Genomic DNA, 25,384 nt, shown 5'->3' with positions numbered 1-25,384 from the left:
CAGGCTGGGTGGACGCTAGTTAAATGGGCAGCTGAGATATTTAACAGTTTGTTGCACTAACTCAATTTTCTGCATTAAGGGAAGGGCCACAACCCAGACTGGTTTTTGACCTTTATTGAGGTCTCGTCAGTGGGAGCCAGACCCAGAGGTGGTGATACCAAGGTGGAAGCAATGGAGAAGTCATATTTACCAATACGAGTTGCAAAAAGGTGTCTTGTCTTATTATTATATTACTCTGGATTTAGAGAAAGATCTTGGAAGTTTTTTTTCCCCACTTGGTTAGACTATAATAAATTAGTTTAATCCTTTATCCAAGTGTAAGCAAACAAAGTTTGCACCTGACGTATCTTCAGGACTGAGGCAACTCATGGTAAAGGTGGACCAAGCTCTTATCACTCCTGTCTTAGTATCTCCCATAATGCAAAGCACATCTCCTTGCGACATGTAGTGGTGGACCAGGTACAGGAGAGCTTGGTACACTTTCACCAAGAGTTGCCTCAGTTCCTGAAGATACGTCAGGCGCAAACTTTGTTTGCTTACGCTTAGATAAAGAATTAAACTAAATTTATTATAGTCTAACCAAGTGGGAAAAAAACTTCCAAAATCTTTCTCTAAATCCAGAGTAATTTAATAATAAGGTGAGACACCTTTTGGCAACTTGTATAGGTAAATACGACTTCTCCATTGCTTCCACCTTGGTATCACCACCTCTGGGTCTGGCTCCCCACTGACGAGACCTCAATAAAGGTCGAAACCGGTATGGGTAGTGACCCCTCAATGCATAGCATTATACATATCCACAAGAAAATGTGCTTTCCATCATGGGAGATACTAAGAAAAGGAGTGATGAGAGCTTGGTCCACCTTTACCATGAGTTGCCTCAGTCCTGAAGATACTTCAAGTGCAAACTTTGTTTGCTTACACTTGGATAAAGAATTAAACTAAATTTATTATGATAAAATATGACTTCTACATTGTTCAACCTTGGCATTCCTTAATGCAAAGCACACTGTCCAAAACGATGTGCACTTTGCATTATGGATACTAATGCAATCAATGCAAAATCATTGGCATCTATATACAAATGCCTAGTTGTGAAAATACGTTATGTGCAAACTTTGTTTGCTTACACCTGGATAAAGGATTAAGCAAGAATAGAATTATTAAAGAAAGTGTCACATGGCAAGAACATAATTTCTTTGCAGGTTTGATTTAATTGGTATTGTGATTTGCTTCAGAACATTTTTATTTAAATTTTCACTTTTTTTTGTGTTTATGTTTTAATATTCTAGACACCTAACTCCAAATCCATACAAGTTCAATCCATCAGTCATACAGCAGCAAACAAATTAATCCAAACACTCACATTTTAAAGAAAAATTTTAATTTCACAAGAAATTAAGTACAAAAATTAAACTCCAACTTTACCTACTAATTTATGTGCTCCTCTGTTCCCTAATAAGTTCATTAATACGCTTAGGCACAGACCAACTTCTAACACATTTTTCTTCTTTCGGCATTTTCTCGAAACCATAATTTTAAAATAGATTGTATTAAGTTATTCTTTGTATCACAATTTAATTTTCCTAGTCTCATTTTTCGCTTTGACCTACCAATTTTCTATTGGGTTAATGTTAGGAGAGTTACCTCATCACTGAAGCAACTGGATGTTGTGATTTTTGAGGAACTCTTTCAATTTAAGTGTGGAATGGAGTGAAATCCTGGAAATGAATTCTTTGTCTTTCTGGATCTGTGGGACCACTCTTCTCTCCAATATTTTATGTATTGGTCACATTTCATCATACTATCAACAGGCACAAGTGATCCTGGACTGCCATGTGTAAAACAACCCCAGAACATCTTTTTAGTTAGGTGTTTAGGAGTTTCTTGAAGCTGGGTAGAAGAAGTCTTCTCAGCTGCTGATTTGCAAACATAGAGTACTTGCTCTCTGTGGACAAAGGCTTCATCAACAATTGTTTCTTTTTTTGGTCTGTGCACAGTCCTCCCTACTTCCAACATTCTTCAACGAACAGTCATGTCAGAAACATTAATCCCAATAGCTGCCAAGTCAATATTTAAGTCTACAGCATAAATCTTGGGTTGATTTTACTTTTCCTAACTAGTAAACGATCTTGAATAAGTGTAGTTTTCCTTTTTTGCCCATGTTTCCCTTTTCTGTCAAGAGAAAAAGGTACCTATGTTCCTAAACCTCTTTAAAATCTCATTAACAGTACCCGATTCAACACCACACTCAGGACAATTTGTTATTGAGTCATGGATGTGTGCTAAGAAAGAGTACATATTCTTGAATGCTTTCTTGGAGATGTATCCATTTTATAGCTACATAAAATGAATAAGACACTACGAATGTCAACTTGTTTACACTATTAAAAATGCATAACACTATCAGTAAACATTGTAAAGACAGTTAAAACATGCAGTACTCAACCAAAATGTTGAACTAAAACTAAAACCGAAACCAAAATTACCATGAACTGAAACAAAAACCCAAATTTTGATGAAAATTCAGCTTATTTAGATTAATTTGTACACTACTGTATATAAGTTCTTTCCTCAATCAAATTCACTTCATATATCTAAATGTGCACAACATTCCTCTCGTATAAACTACACATCAACTCCATTGTAATATCTGTGCCCTTATTCTCAATTTATTCCTACCATGCCCTTACAAATAGGCTTGCAAATACTGTCTCACTCTTCTTTATCACTTCTTCCAATTACTCTTTCATGGAATGCAAGAGGGCATAAATCTTGGTGGATATGGCTGCTCTCAGAAGCATGGTAAAAGGGCTGAACATTTTGGTCAGGGATAACCAATGTAGTTTCCACATTCTCAGTTAATTTCTGCAGCTCTTCTAATCAGACCAAAATAAGGTTGCATGTACATCTAGTCAACACTTGAGAATTTAACACAATTAAAACATTGGTTGGAATGTAATATATACGTTAACTACTTCTTTAACAGATGCAAGAATTGAGCACAATTATAACACTGGTTGGAATGCACTACATAGGTTGAATGCTCCTAGACACCTCGTTTATTAACACAATTAACATATGCAAATCAAGGTACCTTAAATAATCTCTTGATATGCTGAATATGGGTCTGTATACTATTGAAAATTCTTTGTATAAAGTCAAAAGAATTAAAAAGTTGATTTGGTCAAATAATTTTTATTTTACAATCTTTATCTATGTTAATTACCAAAATTATCTGTACACCTCAAGCACTTTTCCATTTGAATATCTTCGTTATGGGGTAAATCAAGTCTTGTGATTCATTGCAGGCATGACAAGAAAACAATGTTAATATTTTATTTAATGGTTACAAACAGTGCAGCAATACAGGTAGTCCTCGACTTACGACGGGTTCTGTTCCAACATCTCTGTCGTAAGTCGATTCTGACGTAAGTCGAGGACATTTTTAATTCTTGATTTGTTTGAGTTCTGTTATAATATTTTCATAAATTAGGTTTCTATTTAACTTAAAACAGTTAAAATTATATAAATTTCGTAAACATTTATAAATGATTTATTAGCACATACACATATAAATACATAAACACAAAATTAAGAAATAAAAATTTAAGAAAAAAATACATAAACACATATCAAAAAATCACCATTTTTGATATGTGTTTATTTCAGATTTTTCATGAAATTTTTGTCAGTTTCAAAATCGTAACTAGCAGCTTTTCCGTTATTCGTATGTTATGCAAGTTAAATCAGATTTTGAATCGATAAAATCAACCTTTACTAGTGTTAAATGTATGCTCGCCGTATTTAGCTTCTTGTTGTTTCCTTAAATTGTCAAATAGGCTGCATGCTTTTGTTTGAATCGTAAACAAACCGAGAGGAATATTCTTGTTGATTTGATCATCTATCGTATCATTAAAAGCTTCTCCATTTCATGAATTGGCCCTTCTCATTTTTTTCATTAAAATTCTACATTTCATATTAACTGCCCCTTCAGCTACCTCCATTATTCTTGATTTATCTTTTATAATTGTTGAAACAGTTGAATGCGATAGTTTTTCTTCTCGTGCTATTTCACCGACTTTCTTTCCTTTGTCATATGCTTTAATGACCTTCATTTTAACATCTAAATTTAAAGCTTTCCTCGCCTTCTTTTTTATGTTGAATTTTCATCAGTTGTATTATTTCTCTTACTCGACATGATAGGGTTACGAGATACAAAAATTGCAACAAGAGAAACGAACACTTCGACTGCTGATTAGCAACTAACGTGCCAAAGGCTGTGATAAGTTAGAAGTGGGTGAATCATAGCAGCAGCTACGATTCACCCACTGTGTATTGGTGATAGGCTTTGCTTGTCGACTAATGGTAACGCTGCAATGCATATACAAAAGTCTTCTTTTTCTTCTTCCCTTCAGGTATTAGGCCTAGTAGACTGTTATGGAGCTCTCTTTAGCCCCCTTCTAAGCCATACCCGTGCCGAGGATAACGTGGCTAGCCCTATGCCTCCCAATGTGTCCTATGTCTTAGCTGAGTGTGTTCATGGGGCCGGTTTGCCTACTTGTGGGATGGAAAACCCCAGATATACTGGGGAGAAAAACCCTGCGGTACATGCCCAGGACCGGCTAACTTGACTATGTCTGAGAAGGATCCTTAAGCTCCTCATGTCGGCGACAGGAATCGAACCTAGGACACTGCTTTCCCAGTCATATGGTTGCGAAGCGCATAGCCACTTGGACGTATACAAAAGTAATGTGATATATGTATGTATATACTGGTGGCAAAGTTAAATTAGAGAATTTTTAATAATAATTTTCGGTCGGCATAAGTTGAGGACTACCTGTATATGGTAAAATATATAGAAAAAAAATTAGAAATAATGGGGAAAAATATTTCAATTATCTTTAGGAGCTAATCAGTACAATAATGAGGGTATGAAGCGCTTGTGGCAAGAGTCTAATTGTGCCCCTAACCCAACACAAGTGTCTAACTTGCCCCCCCCGACCCAAAAATGACAAAAATTTTGAAAAATTTAAATGTAACAAGCTAAATTTTACTTAATGCAATATGTTAAATACTTACTATTAACCCCATTAAAATGAGTTGCAGTGTGTTGCAGAATTTGTATGTCTAAAGCAGAGTATTGCCGAAATTTAAAAATACAATATAAAATAGCAGACTTTTATATCTATTTACTTATTTTTATTTTTTAGGTTTTGCGGCCCAAACCTAGTTACGCCCGTGGTGAGCACCTCTTTCGCCATGCCCTCGTTACGGCACTGGAGCTAATCTAATATGAAACACCTGTGGTGTTGCAATGTTGATCACTGGTACAAAGACTGCGAAAGGAATAAGCAAGCTTCACACAGCACACATTTTTAAAGATAAAATGTTATTTATTTATTATAGGTTAATTTATTTTTTCCTGTAAAAATCCATCATATTTAACAAGATTAGGAGTATTATATTCTTGTTTAATCCTTTATCCAAACAAAGTTTGTGCGTTAAGTAATTTCACAACTAGGCTACTTGTATATAGAAAGTAATGACTAAACATTAATTGCCTTAGTATCCCATAATGCAAAGCTTACGTAATTTTGGGTATGTGTAATGCTATGCATTACACACACACACACCCAAAAGGACGTAAGCTACTACCCATACCAGTTTCAAACTTTATTTAAATTGATTAAAGTAAAAAGGTGTTCGTCATAGGCATAGAGTAATTAGTATAGGGGGTGCAAGAGAATCTGATAGTATTAAGAGAAAGAAAAGACAGAGAGATAATATGAGAGATAGAGAAAAGGGCCTCAGCTCTTTTATATCATCATAGGGCCAAAGGCTATCATTCTTCCTTTTTTCACCAGTCTCATGCAGGTGTACAACCAAAAGACCAACTGAAACTGAAGTGCAAACTAAAGATGACTAATATCCAGGTGGTTAGCCTTACCTGAGTTAAATGCCTTCAGTTGGTCTTCTCTGCCTCGGATTGCTCTCCTGTCATCCTTGTGATTGACCACAGGACCACATTGAACTAAGAGGATGGAACCATTTAAAAAACCTCTTCATAGCAAAAAATAGACAGAATTTTAAACCCCCCCCTGGTGAAAATTGCATAAGGTGGGTGGGTTCACACCATCTAGACAAAAATTTGATATCTCCTAGAATGCCTCTTTCTAAAAAAGAAATCATCAGACTGAACAATAAAATTTCCACAATACAATATTGCTAAGCATTTGTATGTCATACTGCTTCTTTTCAAATCCATCTTTCTTCCTAACCTTTCATAAATGGTATTTTAATTCATTATTTATAAAAATCAAAATTCTCTTTCCATTGCTGAGAGGTGGCAGGCACTATGGAAGCCAGACCCAGAGGAGATACCAAGGTGTTGAAGTAATGCCAAAGTCGTATATATTTCATATACAAGTAGTGAAAAAGTATCATACCTTATTATTAAAATACTCTGAATTAAAGCTAGTTATAGAAAGATTTTCCACTTGGTTATAAATTAAATTTAAAATGCCAAGAATTTTCTTTTTAATTCTTTATCCAAATGTAAGCAAAGTTTTCACATGGAGTTTCTTCATGTGTGAAGAAGCATGAAGTTTCTGAATAAACAAGTATTATTATTATGTGACACCTCCAGGGAGTCCAAAGGCTCATCGAGGGAGAGTGTGCCGACACTATCGAATGATTGATCCCACTCTAACTACTAACCACGCTCAAACTTGATTAAGTTTTTGCGAGCGATTAAAAGCAGAGGCTCTACCAATCGACCAATTTCGCTTGTTTTCTGAATAAACAAGTATTATATACTTGTTTATTCAGAAAACTGATCTGTTTTTTGATCTGATCTGAGTCAGTTGATACTTGCTCCAAGATTAGGTAAGTATCATCTCTGGTTATTCATTTCACATTGTATATTAGTGCGACTCTCTTGGATTATTTTTTTGGATTTTAGATCATGATGCAACATCCACCAACTGTGCAATCTTTGAATATAGGTAAGTATCCTTTTTTGTTGTTGTTATTATTAACCATTCTCAACAACGGAGGAGCAAATGATAAATCTGAACTGGAACACCTGGAATTTGAACAGGTGCTCAAGATGCATGAGCAGATTAAGATGGTCCTGGAATAGAAATGAACATATTACCCAAACACAGCACCCAACATCAGGCCAACAAAAGAAAGGAACAGGCCACAGAAGAACGTAACACAGACCTAGACAGTTTCCAATAAGTCAGCCGCAGAAAAAAGATAGCAAGGAAACAACTAAGGAAAACACAGACATCCACAATGCACAGACCAACAAAATGAAAAGAATATCAGCAGTCATACTACAAAAATAGACAGAATGTTACAGAAATCATCAATCTGATGATTTCTGTATTTAGAAAGAGGCATTCTAGGAGATATCAAATTTTTGTCTAGGTGGTGTGGACCACCCACCTTATGCAATTTTCACCAGGGGATTAAAATTCTGTCTATTTTTTGCTATGAAGAATACAGTGGACTGCAGAAGTCTCAGATCTAAAAATCCATAAAATAGAATTCAGCTAGGCCAAGAACACCAGTGAAGGTATCAGCATTCAACCACAGACAGTCACTCACTACCATGCAATCATCAAATTCATGAAAGAAAAAAAAGAATCCCACACCATGCCTTCAATTTGCAAAGTGGGGAAGAAAAGAGAAAAAAACAGAAGGTAATGTGGTATCACTGAAGTGGTGGTGGTTGATCTCCAGAGTTTCAGGCTACAGTCTATCAAACTAAGCCGCATGCTGAGAGCAGACAAATGCCCAATTCCACTTGGGCTGATTGAAATCGGTAAACAACTGCACAAGATCATTAATTATGTTGACCTTTGAATGCCTGTGACCTAGTTACCAAACCAAAATCTCTATGCTGAAAGGAGTCCAATAGCCAATGCCACCAGTGACAAAAATTCAGCCATTCACATTGCTGCTGTAAGGCTGACTTTCGTTGCATCAAGTGTGTGGAAAATCAAGAAACTATTACATGCAAGAAACTAAGAATAGAATTAGCAAAATATGCCAACACCCTGCCAACGACAAAGGGTGCAGAGAATACCCAATCTCAAGAAACTTGCAAAACCAACTCATCCCTGGCAACAAGACAGAGGAAAAAAAAACACAACTAACCTCAAAAAATCTAAACATGCATAGGCGGAAGTGGTGGTGTTAAAAATGCAACAAAACCAGAACCTCAGCAACCCAAGGGGTCTGATAAAACTGCAAAGGCTGCAGCCATTCTAGCAGACATGCTTTCTGAATTGCAAATCCAACCTCAGTCAAGAAGCCACAAACTTGTTTATGAGACAAGTTCGAGCAATTCTCACACTAATCAATGGCAATTAATGAACATAGATGATCTTATTCTATTCAGATCATTTTCTGGAATGCTAATGGAATAGGAAATAAAATGCATAAGCTTCAACAACAAGAATCAACAATGCACCATGATACCAGCCTAATCCTGGTAAATGATCCCCACCCACCAACAATCCAAATCTCAGGAACTATATTTTATATTGTGACGACAGACCCAATGCCAGGAGAGGCAGCACAGGTATCTTTGTCAAATGCAACACTGAGCGCAGCAACATGTAAAAACTCTCAACAGCTAACATTAAGGTCACAGGAGTAGAAATCCAAACAGCCAGTGCAGGCAGCCTGGAAATCTATTCCATGTACAACTCTACAAGCAAATGGCTACTTGAAGCAACTTAGCAACCAGACATGAAATGAGTAATGCTAATAGCAGGCACCTTTAATGCCAAGCACCCAGCCTGGAAAAGCAGGACCACTATTAAGAATGGGAAATTCCTCAATGATTTCACAGATATTCCACAATATTCCGAATGGAATATCGTGGTTGTGTCAACTTTAGAATCCACACATTATAGCACAAGAGGACATCTTAATGTTTTAGACTTCACCATATCCCAAAACATCACTCACCAATACAGGCTGAATGCAGTGGATGACCTCCTTTCCGAACAAACAAGAAATACTCTTGACTATTTATCAAAAGCTACTTAACACATTCCTCGAATTCATAAGGCCAATCCCAAGTGGCAAAGGCATTTGACAAGTCTGGCATAGAGGGCTACTCAATAAACTAATCAACATCAAACTGCTGTTAGGCCTGACAGCTTTATTGGATCCTATCTTGAGAAGCAGAAGCTTCATGTGAAACCACACAGAATCAGATCATCTGAACACAGTATTCAGCAGGAGTTCCCCCCAAGGCTCCCCCTACAATCACCTTTATTACAATTTGTATATTTATATACCCCGGGGCTCCCTACAATCACCTTCACCGTCCACATGGCTGACGTCCTTGCACAGCCACAACAGTGGGTCTATATCCAGATGACACTGTAGTACTTGTCTGATCTCTAAGGCTGACCGAGACTGGTAAACGAAAAGCTGAAAACTGCCATCTTAGAATTAGAGTAGTGGTTTAGAAGATGGCCATCGACATCAACACAGACAAGAGGGTTGCTGTTCTCTTTACAAGGAAATGGGAAAACCGCAAAGACAAGGTCCTCATGTTTGACACCCTTGGTAGCCAGCTGACAAATACTTGGACTCTATTTTGCATATCATGTAAGAAGTCAGCTGGGCATGGAAAACAAACTGCTTTTATACAAAACAATGATCAAACCTGCAATGACATATGGATCACCAGGCTGGGGACAAGTAGAAGACTCGATATTAAAAAACTACAAATCATACAAAACAAGAGTATTTGCATGGCATTCAATGCTCCATGATTGAATGCCATGCAAATACTCTTGTTTTGTATGATTTGTATTTTTTTGTTTTGTATTTGAGGAAAGCACACCTTCATCAAGAAGCCAATATCCCAGATTTGCAACCTTCCTATGCAAAATGGCTGCAAACTTTTTTTTGTGAATGCAACCACTCACTTTAACCCATTAATCCACGTTCGTTGAATTACAATGAACTCATCTTTAAGACACAAATGCCTCAAACTGCACTGATCAGTTAATTATTAAATATACAGATAATCAGCGCACAATGAACAAGTCAAGTGCTCACTAAACAAAACTGACCTACATTTAGAAAACATGATAAACAGATAAAGAACCAAAAAGTAGAGTCCATCTTGACATAAGCATTATCATCACCTTGGTATCTGTTCTGGGTCTGACTAACAATGATGAAATCACAATAAAGGAGGAAACGGGCCTGGGAAGTGGCCCATCCCATAATGCATAGAATTATACACACACAAATGAAATCAAAAGCAATACAATCACCAAAGGGTTCTTTTCAAGACAACAAGAAAAGAAAGCTGGTTGCTAATTTCCGGATTTGCTGACTCAACATTGAAGGAATCAGCTTTGCTAAAAGTCAATATCTCTCAAAAATCCTTCAAGACTAACACCAAATCTCAATAAGACCAAGGTTAGATCTTTTCACCTAAACACCAAATTGGCAAACAAGAAACTTCAGATCAGCTTCTTGTTCGGATCTTTAAAGATCCGAACCCATAATAATATCATACAAAACCTGTGTGGTTCTACATGGGGCTCTTCTGCTACTACACTGTGATGCTCTACGTTGGGCCTAGTCTACTCTGCAGCTGAATATTGTTCACCAATATGACTAAACAGTCCTCATATCAAGAAAATAGACACGCAAATAAGTGCAGCGATGAGGACAATAACAGGCTGTGTCAAATCAACTCCACCTCTACTAGCTTCCAAACTTTGAGGACCTGCACAGACAAGATGCTCTCATAAAAGAGTATAAAAAAATAAACAGCAATCCCCTGTTACCTATATATGAAGATCTCCCACATATAAGTACAGTAATCCCTCGATTAATGCGCACCCGATTAGTGCATAATTTTTTTTCTATACCCAAATTTGATTAGCGTGCCTATATACATCTTAAAAATAAATGTTACCGATTTTAAAAATTTTCTATCTATACATTTTTTATGGCTAACTATTTTAAAAAATCACTCACCAGAATGAAATAATTTATTTACTGATTTAAAACATTTTATAAAGTTATTTTTAATGGCATACTACACTACACTACTTCCATGTACACTATGTTCCAAATTTTTCTCACCAAAATTTATGTCGTCTGCTATAGTATGCCCACAGATTCAAGACCGTTCGACACTTCTGCGCATGTCACAAAAAGAAGAATCCATTCTGATAATAGCGTTATCCATCTGTCTTCTGGGATGAGTTGTTTATTATTACACATCGGAAAATTAACTTCTCTTTTATGATCATTGTAGTTTTTAGAGTGGTAACTATTTTGCTTGTATAACAGTTGGGAAATTTTATCTATAAAGCACGTGATTTCGCATGTTGGCGACCAATTCGTATGCCCTTCATTTTTTTCTCCCCTTCAATGAGAACGTCAAAAAGTTAATTAAATCTCATTCTGAAGAATTGAGTGATTCCGACCTGCTAAATTTAGATGCACAGCAGGAAGATCCCGAAGCATATGAAGAAAATTTAACCACTGATAGTCAACCAAAAGAGATTTCACAGAAACAATTTGAGAATATTTTTCGTACAATCGAAGTTTTTAAGCAGCAATGCTTAGAGGCTGACCCTGATGAAGAGAGAAGCAGTAAAATTTGCAGAGTAAAAGAGGCAATAGGGCCATACTGTTGGTTGTATAAAAAAAAGAAACAAAATGTCTGCCAAACTACGTTAGCTCAATTCCTTGTTATGAAGTAGAGAAATAAAATTTATATTCTGAATATGTTTCATTTTCTTTCAGCTTCATGGTTTTCCTTTAACTAGGCCCTGAGACATACCTTAATTCTTTTATAAAAAAATTACGGTTCAAAAAAGAAATTTGAGGAACGAATTATACTTTTTCCCATAGGTTATTATATTCGATTAGTGCGTTTTTGATTAATGCGCCTGTTTTAAAGAATGCATTAGGTGCACTAATCGAGGGATTGCTGTCTAAATCGCTTTAAATCCCGACGGCCTCCACTTATACTGGCTGAAGAATTAGTAAATAGCGATTTCAACATTAATTCAAAATGGCTTGAAACTTGGAATGAAAAATCGCCACCTAGACTTAAACAAGTATATCCTTCCCAACCAAAATCCGAAAGGGATTGAGCTTCCATGTCATCTATGGAAAAACATAAATAGGATACGCACAGGACATGATATCTGCACAGACAGCTTACACAAGTGGGGAAGTTCACCCACACTCCAATGTGACCGTGGGGTCATATACCAAACCATCTGGCATTGTGGACAACTGCAGCATAAGAGCCTATTCTGGTCACCTGAGAGACTTTTTGAGGCAGATCCTTCAGATCTTGAATGACTAACTAAACTAAAATTAAAATTTTATTTACATTTTTTTACCTATTATTTATATATGTCTTATTTATTATTTATACTACCTGTCTCATTTATATTGTCTGCACAAATATGTATTTTGATGTCATGCGTCCTTTTTTTATTATGCCATACACCAAATAAATAAATAAATATATACACACATGAAAAGATGCATGCTTTGCATTATGGGATACTAAGGTAATTATTGTGAAGTCATTATCCTCTATATACAAGCAGCCTGGTCATTAAGAAACTTGACGTGCACTCTGTTTGGGAAAAGGATTAAACAAGAATATAATTTCTTGGCATTTTTAATTTGATTCATAACCAAGTGAAAAACTTTCTACGACAAGATTAGGAGGTTTATTTAATTTCTGTCTTCTCTCTTGCTGTACTGGTTAGCCAAATGGTTAATGTACGTGCACTCCAATCCAACAGGCTGCTAGTCTAAATCCAGCTGAGGACATTGATGCCTGTGACTGTCTTGAACTGAAAGATGAATTTTGTCAACTGGTATGAGACTACTAACCCACTTAAGGGATGCCTAAAGTGGATCGGAAAATTTCATGTTTGGTCTGAAGAACAGTGTTTCCAGACTATTTAAGATAAAAATAAAAATAAAACAATTATAAAACTACTAATCCCACCTGCAGTCCTAATGTACCACAGGTTGACAACCTTTCATGGGTGGGATATACATTAAAATGTACAAGTAGTACCTTTTGGTGCAACTGTGTAACAAGTGACCACAAACTGGGAAAGTTTCAGTGTCATAGTAATACGGTAGCGATCATGAATCAAAATATGTGATCAGCTATGATCAAAAAAAAAACTTTTCTGAGGCATAACATCAGTAAAAAAAAAAAGAAGCAGGAAAGAAAGAAAGCAGAAAAGGGATAGCGTAGTGCTGAAAGATGCTACTTTCCACTTAATGCTTATAAGCAGCCTCCCTCAACAAGGAATTCAGAGAATTCACCACTCCAGTTTCTATTAAATGGGATAGTCACAGACAAACAATTGAAATATCACCCAAAATACCTCATATGTGACTGCACCATAAAGGTTGGTGTCAATGATAATCTTCAGATCAAATAGGCATTTTTTTTTATATAGAGTATATATAGGTGAAGTGTGACAAATTCAGATACATACACATTTGTTGCAGCAGGGAAATCCCAATATCTAATCCAGGTTTGGATTAGGTATGCTTTTAATAGTATTCCTTGTACTGTGTGTTGTTTCATGTTTACCAAAGATACAGTCTATCCAAGAGCATCACTGTAATGCAGTCAGATGAATGACATGCTGAAAAGAACTTGGTTTAATTTTTAATGCTAATAAGGAACATTTTTCTGAAACAAATGGATTTTTTTTCAACCAAAGGGAAAATTAGCAATCTCTTGGAAATGTGGTAAATTTCTCCATCCACAAAAAGCCAAAACAACTTAAGAATAGTGAAATCAGTTGTGAACAGTGAAACACATAATGAACAAATTAAGTAGCCTGAATAGAGGATGTTGGTTTAGGAGTAGTCTAAACATTAGGAAAATCCTAAATCATCTTGTTGGAAGGAGAGGGGAATGCAACCTGATGGTAGTATCATCAGAATATTACCAGCTAATATTAGCAGAAATCTATCTAGGAATAGGAAAAATCTGGATAAAGGGATCTTAATAAAGGAATCTATGATAAAGAATGTGTCTCAACAGATCTGAGGACTGGATGTGAATCCTCAACACACATACATACATACAAATGAAGCATGGCATGTCTGATCCCGAGTATTTTATTAATAAGGTAATATACCTTTTTGCTGCTTGTATATGTAAAATGTGACTTCTACATTAATTCAAAATTGGTATCTTCCTGGGTCTGGCTCTTATTGAAGAGACTTCAATAAAGGTCGAAATTAGTTTTCCCATAATGTTTTAGGCTATATTTTTAGATTCAGTTCTTGGACAGCTACTGTTTAATTTCTTCATTAACGATATAGAAAAGGATCTGAGAGGAACTATTCTGTTATTTGCTGATGATGCAAAGTTGAGTAGAACAACAGTTAATACTGATGCTGTCAAAATTCAGGATGCTTTTGATATATTGGCATACTGGGCAAAGAAGAATGGATGTCAGTTTGATGTGGCAAAGTATAAGATTATGCATTTTGTGGTGAAAAGATTACCAACTGTATGCCACATTGGTGGAACTGTACTCCAGGAAATTGATGAAGCCAGAGACTTAGGAGTGTTAGTGGTTGGGGTCACAGCAAAAGTGACTAAAGCAGCTCATCAGATTACTGGTTTATGACGAATAGAGACAAGCAGAATATTGTTCCTCTTTATCGAGCCTTGATAAGACTCCATCTTGATTACTGTGTGCAGATCTGGGCACCAGGGTTTCTTGGCAATGAAGAGGAGGAGGTGGTGAGGATCCAGAAGTATGTGACCATGATGGCAGCAGATCTATAGAATGAACCTTAATAAATTTAGTTTAATCCTTTATCCAAGTGTGAGCAAACAAAGTTTGCGCCTGAAAGTATCTTCAGGACTGGGGTAAGGTGATACAACACCAGGGCGCTCCTTGCAAAGGTGGAGCAAGCTACCAACACTCCTATCTCAGTATCTCCCATAATGCAAAACACATCTCCTTGCAGATATGTCTAATGTTATGCATTAAGGGAAGGGCCACTACCCAGACTAGTTTCGACCTTTATTGAGGTCTCTTCAGTGAGAGCCAGGCCCAAGCTTGGGCCTGGCTCCCACTGAAGGGGTAATTCATGGAAACTGAGTAAGAGTGTAGTTGGCAAGGGTGTTAGAATTAGGTTTTTTGCTTGGAAAGTAGTGAATGGTGAAATAGGTTGCCAGAGTCTGTTGTGGGTGAATGAGTTCAAAGAAAAGTATATGATAGATACTACGCGAATGTTGGATAGTTCTTGACATGATGTTTAGAGCCTCCCTTGATGAGTCTAAGGGACTCCTTGAACACCTTGTCACTAACACTCCCATAGTAATAATAATAATATACAAGTAGCTTAGCCATGAAGATACTTCAAACTGTTTGCTTACACTTGGTTAAATGATTAAAAAATTAATATAATTTATTGGAAAATATAATGTACTTTCTGATAACATGGATAAAATAATTTTATTAAAAGCTTTATCAAATAAGATAAATCAATTTATGTAGACAGCATATCTGTGCCTGTAATCTATCATATTTCACAACAAATAGAATAGCATTTGAATAGAATAGAAAGAAACAAAAACTATGTGTTACTACCAGAATACTAAATCAGACGTAACAGACTATATTTGTGACTCATCAAACACAAGATCAGTTAAAAGGAAAACTACTAACCACAAAAACTCTAAATAATTTGAATCGCTTTTTTCTGGTGGGAACATCCAATAGCACTAATTCCTCTCCTTCCAAATCACACACCTAAAGTATTGATTTATTGAATATTTATTTTCCCAAAACATTTTATTATATTGATTTCTAACTGTTTTTCAGTTATTTTCTGAGTTGCCCTGTCTCATATAACATCACTGGCCCTTTATCCAACAACATGTCAAAGCTAATTAGAATATAGTAATGCACTAATGTAGTCATATCTGTAGAAGATAAAATCTCAATGAAATAAACACCTTGGGTTTTATTTTACTGAGATATTATGTTAAGCAAATGTTGAAAACATTTGCTTATAATGGCAGAGAAGAAATTGGTTGCATCCCCCCCCCCATAAAAGAAATTCAAGATGTATTATAGTGTTAGAAAAGAAAACCAAAAAACGATATTCATTTTAAAAAAAAATGTCTTGTAGTTTATAAAATGTATGTCCCAAAGCCACAAACAGATTAATGTTTATGCCAGTAAAGAACATGATGAATCTGTATAAATGATCCATTTTTGGTGGCAATTTTCTTTTTGTGCAGAAGCAATGGCATACAACTCTGCTGTATAATTACTGCAAATAAATGGAATCTGTTTGGACATACCAAGATAAGGAAACAGCAGCAGGACAAGGTACAGAGGTCTCAGGTATCAAACAGTCAATATTAAATGAGTAAGAAATCAGAGTGGGGATGTTCTATGTACATTAAACAATTGCAGATAGATAGATAGATGGAGTATGAGACTTCCTTAGTTGCCATAGTGAGAAGTTGCAGGATGGAGTGCAAACCTGCCATAGAGGAATGCTATAATGTTTGGTGCTGATAATGTCAAAAAATTCATGCCTCCACCATTCATAGCAAAGTGGCATACAGCAGTCTGACATGTAATTATTGAGCTTCCCAACATAGAGAAAATGTTCTGGAAGAGACTTTATTTTAGGGTATAATTAAGACACAGCTGTTTCCATCAAAGTGAGAAAACATGTTCATTTCATTCAACATAAAAACTTTGAATGGGTGATGCACAAAAAGTGCACATAGCTATACATATACCCTGATGATGGATAGAGTCCAACCATTGGAGTATGCTCTCTCCCTTGCAGAACTGTAAACTTTAGGTCCATAACCAAGCTTTGATCAAACCAGTACATGGTGAATGCTCTTTTGCACTGAGTTGACTAATCTTAATAGGGAATGTAAGCCTTCTTTAAAATGACTCCTAAGAATTGGTTTCTGTTGCTACTGGAATAATAGTTTGATCCATTCTTAACTCTGGATCTGAGATCTACATGAAGAGTGAATTTTGGAAGAAGCGTACACAGCCATGTTTTTATGCTGAAAACTAATCACTAAGAGCCCAAAAAGATATACGATCAATGACTTTTTGAATTTGATTTTTCAATAACTTCGATATTACAAGCATGACAGTATACTGTGAAATCATCTACATATAAAGCATTGTCAACAGTTGGAGAAGTTTAGCGAGTGAGTTCACTTTGACTGCAGAGAGAGTCACAACTCAAGACAAAATGGCCAAGATAAACTGCTTCAGATACAGGCGTGAAAGATTCAGCTAAACAGAGAGAATGTAATCAGGAACACTGAAAATCAGGTTGAAGTAATGCAGAAGTCATATTTTCATATACAAGGCCAAAAGGTGTTACACCTTATTATCAAAATACTCTGGATTAGAGATAGTTGTTGTAAGTTTTTCCACTTGGTTATACTATATATTAAAGATGCCAAGAAATTATATACTTATTTAATGCTTTATCCAAGTGTAAGCAAATAAGTTTGCACTTTTTGGCAACTTGTATATGAAAATATAATTTCTGCATTATTTCAATCTTGGTATCACCTCTGGGTCAGGCTCCCGCTGATGAGACCTCAATGAAGGTCAAAACCAGTCTGGGTAGTGACCCCTTCCCATAATGCATAGCATTATACATACCCATATGGATATGCGCTTTGCATTATGGGATAATAAGGCAAGTGATGTGAAGTCATGAGCCTCTATATACGAGTTTCCCCAGTCCTGAAAATAGTCAGGCACAAATTTATTTGCTTACACTTGGATAAAGGATTAAACCAAGTATATAATTTCTTGGAATCTTTAATTTATAATATAACCAAGTGGAAAAACTTACAATTTCTGAGAAGTTGAGGACTTAACTTCATCAGGTTTATATTTGTCAATTGACTTATTTCAAAAGTGGTCAACTTCCTTTTTGCATCCTGATATGATACATCTTGCTCTGGTTTTATGTTTTGCATTTCTTTTTTATTCCTCCACCTTGACATGCACAGGAGTAGGCTAAATGATTTCCCTGACAACTGTTATGTTTAAGCTTTCATGGCAGAGCAGGATTTATTAGATGCTCTTTACTAACATATTGGACACGGGATAGTAGGACCATGCCATGCAGTATGGGCATGCTCATATGCCTGACATTTAAAGCATCTCATGGGATTAGCAATATAGAGTCTAACAGGATAGTTGAGTACATACTTTACAGATGTTAAACGTTTGAGTGTATCAAAAATAAGGATGTTCCTGGTTGGAACTAAGTGACCCTCCTAGTGCATATCAGGAAGCACCTTGTATACCCATTACTCCCTTGATCTTTGAACATATCTCCTCATCTAGAGTATCAAAGAGCTCCTTCTAATATCACTTCAACAGAATAGTTTAATATTATATCATACAGAATAGTCTAATTGATATTGATCTCAGTAGTTGTTCTGAGTATTGCTGATGTTTCCATAATAATAGTGTAGACCAATAGTACATGTATACAGATGTAATTAAAACTCTTACCAATAGAGCCTATAATCTTTGTTCAAGTGGAACCTTTCTTTCAACTGAACTCAACCACATACACCTTCCTTTCCAACAGCTACAGTGACTACAGAATTAAAAAAATAATCAGTTCCTCTCCCATCTCATCAGAAAGATTTCAGAAATGCTATTACCATTCCCTGCATTTGTACATCAGAAAAAATAGCTAGGTCTTTAAAAAAAATTACAACCTCTACACAGCTTTTAAGCCCAAACTGGAAACTTGTTATCCTTATCCATTCTACCAGAGATCAGCTCCCTCCTCTCTCAGAACCTGAAGTATAGAAAGTACCCTGTTCCTGCAAGTTACCTTACTTCAGACAGACAGGTAGGTCAGCAACTATCTGTTTAGGTGAAACCAAATAGTACATCTGCAATCAAGACTATGGTCAATCTGGCCTTGCAGACCATGTATTGGAACAACCCACAGGATCTCCTGGAAGAAAACCACCATGCTCTGCCAAAGTAAATTTAAAAAGGAAAGACTGCTTATAGAATCTGCAGCAGTACTGAAAAATCAACCGAATTTAAAAAAATACAGATGCAGAAAACTTCCCAAAATTTGGGAAACAATACCTGTCTGATGTCCCACATTACATCCTAGACCACCTACAAACACCGATAGACAATGCACCACCTAGATAGAACTTTAGAGTTACTCACATGTTTCATTTAGTATTGTATAGTCTTTAGGTATATGTTACAAGTATTATTTGTAATCCCTGAAGATGTCTCAGTGACAGATGAAATACTGGAAGCATTAAAATTAGTTTATAATCCTTTCCTAATGCTGTATATATTCCATTAAAGCTCCAACATGAAACACACGGGTTTTATAGTATTTTTATTTAATATCAAATATAAACTTAATATTCTGTTTAAAACTATCAGGTTCTGTTGTTAGTGCAAACATATTGTGAGAAAAGCACATTGTTTATAATATTTCATTTAGTATTTTAATGTTAATATCTTGTTCATATGTAGTATTAATTTCCAACAAAGTGAATTCACTTAAGTTAGTGTGTCCAAACTGAGGATTATAATATAATGTTTGGTTATATTTAAAATACATAACTTAAAAAGACTTACTTAGTTCACTGAAAGTGCAAGATTTTGCCACTTTCAAGCAAAGCGCCATGAAGTTAACACATAATAGCAGCAGTTAATTAATTTCATAACTCGAAATATTATATGAGCACAGAAGCATGTGCGAGTGAAAAGAATATGTTAACTAGCAAACAGCTGCGGAGAGCTATGGTAGAGATGTAGAAAAAGAGAGATATGGAAGAATTTTTAGAACAAGTTAGAGGAAGTTTCCATTTATGTTAGGCTTTCATAAAGAAAGAAAGATGTTCTAAGTTATTAGCTTTAACATTATAATTGAATCTGAATAACAGTTGTGTAAGAAATTAAAGAAACTGTGGAACACATACACAATGAATCATAGGCTACATTAGTTGATATTAACAGTTAACTGAGAATAATTGATTGGTCAACCATTGACGATAGCTTGATCTCTGTGAAGTCAGAAAAAAAATAAGAGAAATATATTGACATAACAAAATGTGAAAAAGAAGAAGATAAGAAATAAAACTTTGGCCCACCACTGATCAACATTAAAACTTTCGATTTCAGGTATTAATTTCTTTTTGAACAAATAACAGTGTTACCTCATGTATACTGCTCAAAACAATTAGAGGATATTTTAGTTTTCTTGTAAATTATACAGTTATAAAAATAATTCACAAATGTAACACAATTTGTAATAAATATTGATTATTTAAACAATATCTCATCAATTACACCATATCCATAAGTAAGAAATATTTATTCATGTATAAAGTACATAATAGTTATAATTATTTGCAGAAATTTATAATTATCCGACAGAAATTAAAATATCCCCTAACTGTTTTGAGCAGTGTGCAATATCATGCAGTTGAATAAGAAGTGGCACAATGAATTATGACCAGAGAAGAAAGATCTTGGATGAATAGTTTTTCACTACATAACACTTATTACTAAACATAATTATTACCATTATTATTAATGACAAGTATCCACAGAGTGAACAGACATCATCACAGGAAGTTTTACTAACCAGCAGGCTATACACATCATTCCGAAATTAAAGTCATTAGCAATAGCATTCCACCATGTACCAAGTTAAAAATTTAGCATGTGCTCTTTTCTTCATTATAATTTCATAATGCAATACAATTTCGCAGAAGAGCCTGCATTTCTATCCCTCCAATCCTAACTACGCATAATCCATGTTGTATATTAAGCTGGTAAAATTCCTTCACAAACAACTCTGTTCTACACCATATCTTTTTCACATGCTTATTAAAATTTACAATTTCGCAGTTAGCGATCTCTGGTTAAATAACCGTTTCTAAGATTTGATTAAATTTAAAATGAATGTTTCCATTCATTATTCAACATATTTGCCATTTCATCATTAAATTAATGTTTAAAATTAAAGTTTACATGTCCTCAACTTCTTTCCATAACCAATATTCCAGAACCCTTCTAATGCCTTACTCACTTCTCTCTGGACCCTTATCAGTCTTCTCAACATAATGGAAACCAGATAACAGAATCTGTGCATGACAGTATATGTAGTAGGATCATGCTTTGTACAGTGGAACAATTAATATCTGATCTCTGTTTGTCAGTATATTCCTTAATGTAGCAGCAATCCACAAGTACAGCAGGGATTATACTTCTGTCTACACAGTACAATACCCTGCATTTATTACCATTAAAACTGCTAAAAGTCTATTCAAATTTTTCTGCAGGGGCTTTGTATCAGCATTATTCCATATAAATCTCTCTAACATTACATCATCATTAATAAAGAGGAACAGAGATCAAAGAACAAAACCCTATGGCATGCTGCTAGTTACCATCCTTCTCTGGTACACTGCTTTCCCCATCCCCCAATACAAACTACTGGTATCAATTCAGACAACTATTCTACACATTCAACTAGTCTATTGGCTATATATTTATTTACTCAGCTTCCACATGAGCATGCCATGCAGTAAGCTATTGAATTCCTTCACAAATCCAAGAATATTACCAACTATGAGTATCCATTATTCAACATATTTGCAATTTCATCATAAAATGCAACTAAGACTGATAAAGCAAAACCCATTATAGGGAGTTTTTTTTGTCTATTAAAATCATATTCTGTTTATAACTAATACATTCAAGACTTTGTTCATAAGTAGAAGTATATGACCAGCATACAACAGAAAATATTTGACTTAACGCCATACTTGTGCAGCATCAATATCACCATCCCCAAAGCTTTACTAAACACCTAGCCAATTAACACATACACTTCTGCATCTTTTATTTCTAGTTACTGTAGGATATGCCTCCATTTGCTTCACACTCATCATGCTACTACCTTCATTCATCAATCTCAAACATTTCTAATGATTATTCTCCTTACTTTTCACAATAATAAAAGAATCCTTCTAGATTTCCTCTGACTGGGCAATCAATCCCCTCTCAGAATTATAACTGACAACTGAACTATTCTTAGAGTAATTCGCTGTTTATGTGTACCTCTGCGAGGAGAAAACTTCTCTGCTTTTTTTTTTTTTTTTGATATTTTTGTGTGACTATAATCCACAAAAGGTTGTGAACCATAGTACATTAGTAACTTGAGTGAACTAAATTATTATTTTTAGTTATTTTTTATATAACCTGGAAACCCTGCTCTAACGAAAAACAGTCAATTTTTCCAAACATTTCGGGGCCAAAAAAGCAGAGCAGCTGTCTCTCACCATTTCATCTTCTTTCTGAACAAATTCATAAACATTATTATCTTGGTTAGATTCAAACCTCCATCCAGCTGCTGGTTGGAGAAAAGTATACTATCCATTTGACCAACCAGGTTGAAAATCAATAATGGGATCTGAATGTAGCAAACAATGGTTTTCAATAAACTATGTAGACAGAGGCACTATAATGTTACATATATATCTAGAAACACAGAAGAGCTACTAATATACCATATACCATTTAGTGCATAGTATTGCATACCACTTCACTCTCCATTATTATAACAATATTATGCCATTTCAACTTAAATGTAAATGGTGAAAAGACAGCCAGCCTATCACAGCAATTAAATTAGAGTAACTGAAATAGTCACTGGAAAGAACAAATCTGTGATTAGAGATTTTCAATGCATCACTAAAATAATATTTTAAAAGAAAAATATTAACTAAATTTTAGAAAAATTCATATACAACCCTGAATAACATGAATATTTTAGCACATACAATGGAAATTTATGTACGGTTCTTATTCCCTACCCATTTCTTTTCTGCAAATCACAGCAAATGACATTTTGCTGTGATTTGCAATCACAGCAAAATGATATACAAAAAATACATAAGAAGAATTAAGTATACACACAAACATCTATTCTATATGATACTTACCCATGGGGATAACGGGCAGGACGAGCAGCTGGGTACGGCGAAGCTGCAGGCCTGACTAATGCATCATCCCGTTCATGAATGAAGATAGCAGACGTTGATGTACTAGAAGCTGGAGGTTCGTAATAGTCTGTTTTTAAAGTCCTGTCTTCAATTTTATTGTCAGCACTGTGCGCTTTAGATGCTGACTTGATGTCAATAAAGGCCACTGTAGCACAGACACCAGTATCATCATCCTTTTTGGGCAAAATCTTCACGCTTTGCACTTTCCCATATCTATAAATAAAGAATGAATGCATTAATAAAAGGTAAAGCAATAATTAAGTTTTTACAAACTTACTGAACACATATAATAGTAACAAAGTTCTTCCTAAAGTCTAACTTTCTGTTTCATTTTTTTTATAAAAACCATTATATCCATTAAATTATTTTAAAATCAATAAGTACACAGTATAAGCCAAATTTTTCTGTTGACAACAGATCATTAAAATGATATCTACTCAAGATTATATACACAGTTTGGAAAGAAGTCAAGAGACACCAGCATGAGCAAGGTGCATCATGCCATGTAACAAGTCACATACTGTTATAAATTGGAAGAACATGATGCTCACAAGTCAGTGCAACTGTGTCCACATAAAATAGCTGTGAGAAGGGAACTGATGGAGTTTGAAAGAGGTGTCATGATAGGATGCCATGTTGCAGGCCTATCAGTTTAACAAACTATTGACAAATTGGGCAATCCCAGGTCAACAATCAGTGATACCATACTGAGATGGAAGCACAGGAAGTCAACTGCAAGTGCTACCTGCAATGGGTCAACCCACCCAACTCACCAAATGTAAACGTAGGGTGCTATGAAGGATAATATGCAAAAACTACCATTCATCGGCCAACGTACTGAATGCAGAGTTCCGGGAATCGAGTCTAATACGAATCTGCACAAAAACATTCAGAACTGAGACTCAAGACTCACCATCCATGGTAGGACTGCAATATGCAAACCAAACATTACCTAAACCGACATGCAGCATCGTCCTCAGTGATGCTCTATGCACCACTGAGGACGATGCTGGACAAATCGCACTTCACCCTCTATCAAGCAGATATACAGGTGTGGGATGGTGGGTGATGGTATAGTCCTGTTTTTCGTGGTTTGGCCTCAGACCACTGTTTGCGGTGCCACAAACAGTGAACTCTGAGAGGTATCTGAACATTCTGGACAATGCAATGATTCCTACTTTGTTTCTATGGAAATGACCATTGTCTTTTTCAGCAAAACAATGCACTATATCATAAGGCTGCTGCTGTAACTGTATGCTTTGTGGACATGAATGTCACCACCCTTGACTGATATCCACAGAACCCCGATGTCAATCCTGATGAATATCTGTAGGATGAACTGGAGCAGTGGGCGAGGTCAAGAGCCATCCACCCCACCACAGTCCAGGACCTCATTATATGCCTACAGGAAGAATGGTCCAAAAATTGCCATTGATTGCTATCATATGGTTGTGGAAAGTGTCCTGAAGGATTGCTGCAGGCATTGCAGTGAAAGGAGGTCCTACATCTTATTAAGCCATGGATGTCTGTTCTTAACACTATGGTGTCCACTGACTTCTTGTCAAGCAGTGTATATATATATGTGTGTGTGTGAGATACATACACACACTGGAATATCAACTTATTCCAGTGTTCTGCCTTATAAATGTTAATTATATATACATGATTAAAGTTTAAGGTAGAACACTGGAATAAGTTGATTACATTTATTTATTTAGTAACACGACCTTTCATCTCAGTTGCACAGGATTTCTTCAGGTGTAAATATACAAACTAGTAGGCAAAACAATAAGGACTAACAAAGGTGACAACTGATATGCAGTTATACAAAAGAGACTGATGCTTTTTAAAAATTATTTCATATTGTTCTGTATGTTTACGCATTCAAGTGAATGCATAAATTCTCTGTGTGTGTGGGGGGGGGGGGTCTGATTCATGGGTCACATCCTTGACAGCATTAAGAAGGGTTGTATCATTATGCTAAAGACTAGCACACCAAATAATTCCCACTTTCACAAATTATTTTCTAGAATTTTTTCATTACATTAAAATTTTGTTACAGGATTATATAGTAAAAAATGTGAATTGAAAGACAGTTGCACATTTCTAAAGAAAATTAAATCATACAAACTGGCACTCCTAAGATACAAAACCAACCATATACCCTCCCCCCCACACACACACACAAATAAACCCATTCTCTAACATCATAAAGGCAAAATAATACTTTTACAA

At 35.5% G+C, this 25,384-nt stretch overlaps 1 protein-coding gene across 1 annotated transcript in view; it reads right to left on the bottom strand.

Moving 5' to 3' along the window:
• Positions 1-25,384, bottom strand: part of spen (spen family transcriptional repressor split ends) — a 570,588-nt gene that overhangs the window by 347,677 nt on the left and 197,527 nt on the right. Inside the window, exon 2 of the mRNA XM_090393943.1 lies at positions 23,090-23,362. Coding sequence (XP_090250069.1) covers positions 23,090-23,362 — 273 coding nt within the window. The remainder of the gene's footprint in view (positions 1-23,089; positions 23,363-25,384) is intronic.

This window comes from Typopeltis vanoorti, chromosome 6 (genome assembly GCF_054136105.1).
Source record: "Typopeltis vanoorti isolate ZY-2024b chromosome 6, IOZ_Tvanoo_1.0, whole genome shotgun sequence".
NCBI lineage: Eukaryota > Metazoa > Arthropoda > Arachnida > Uropygi > Thelyphonidae > Typopeltis > Typopeltis vanoorti.
This window is presented reverse-complemented; position numbering and strand designations above follow the sequence as displayed.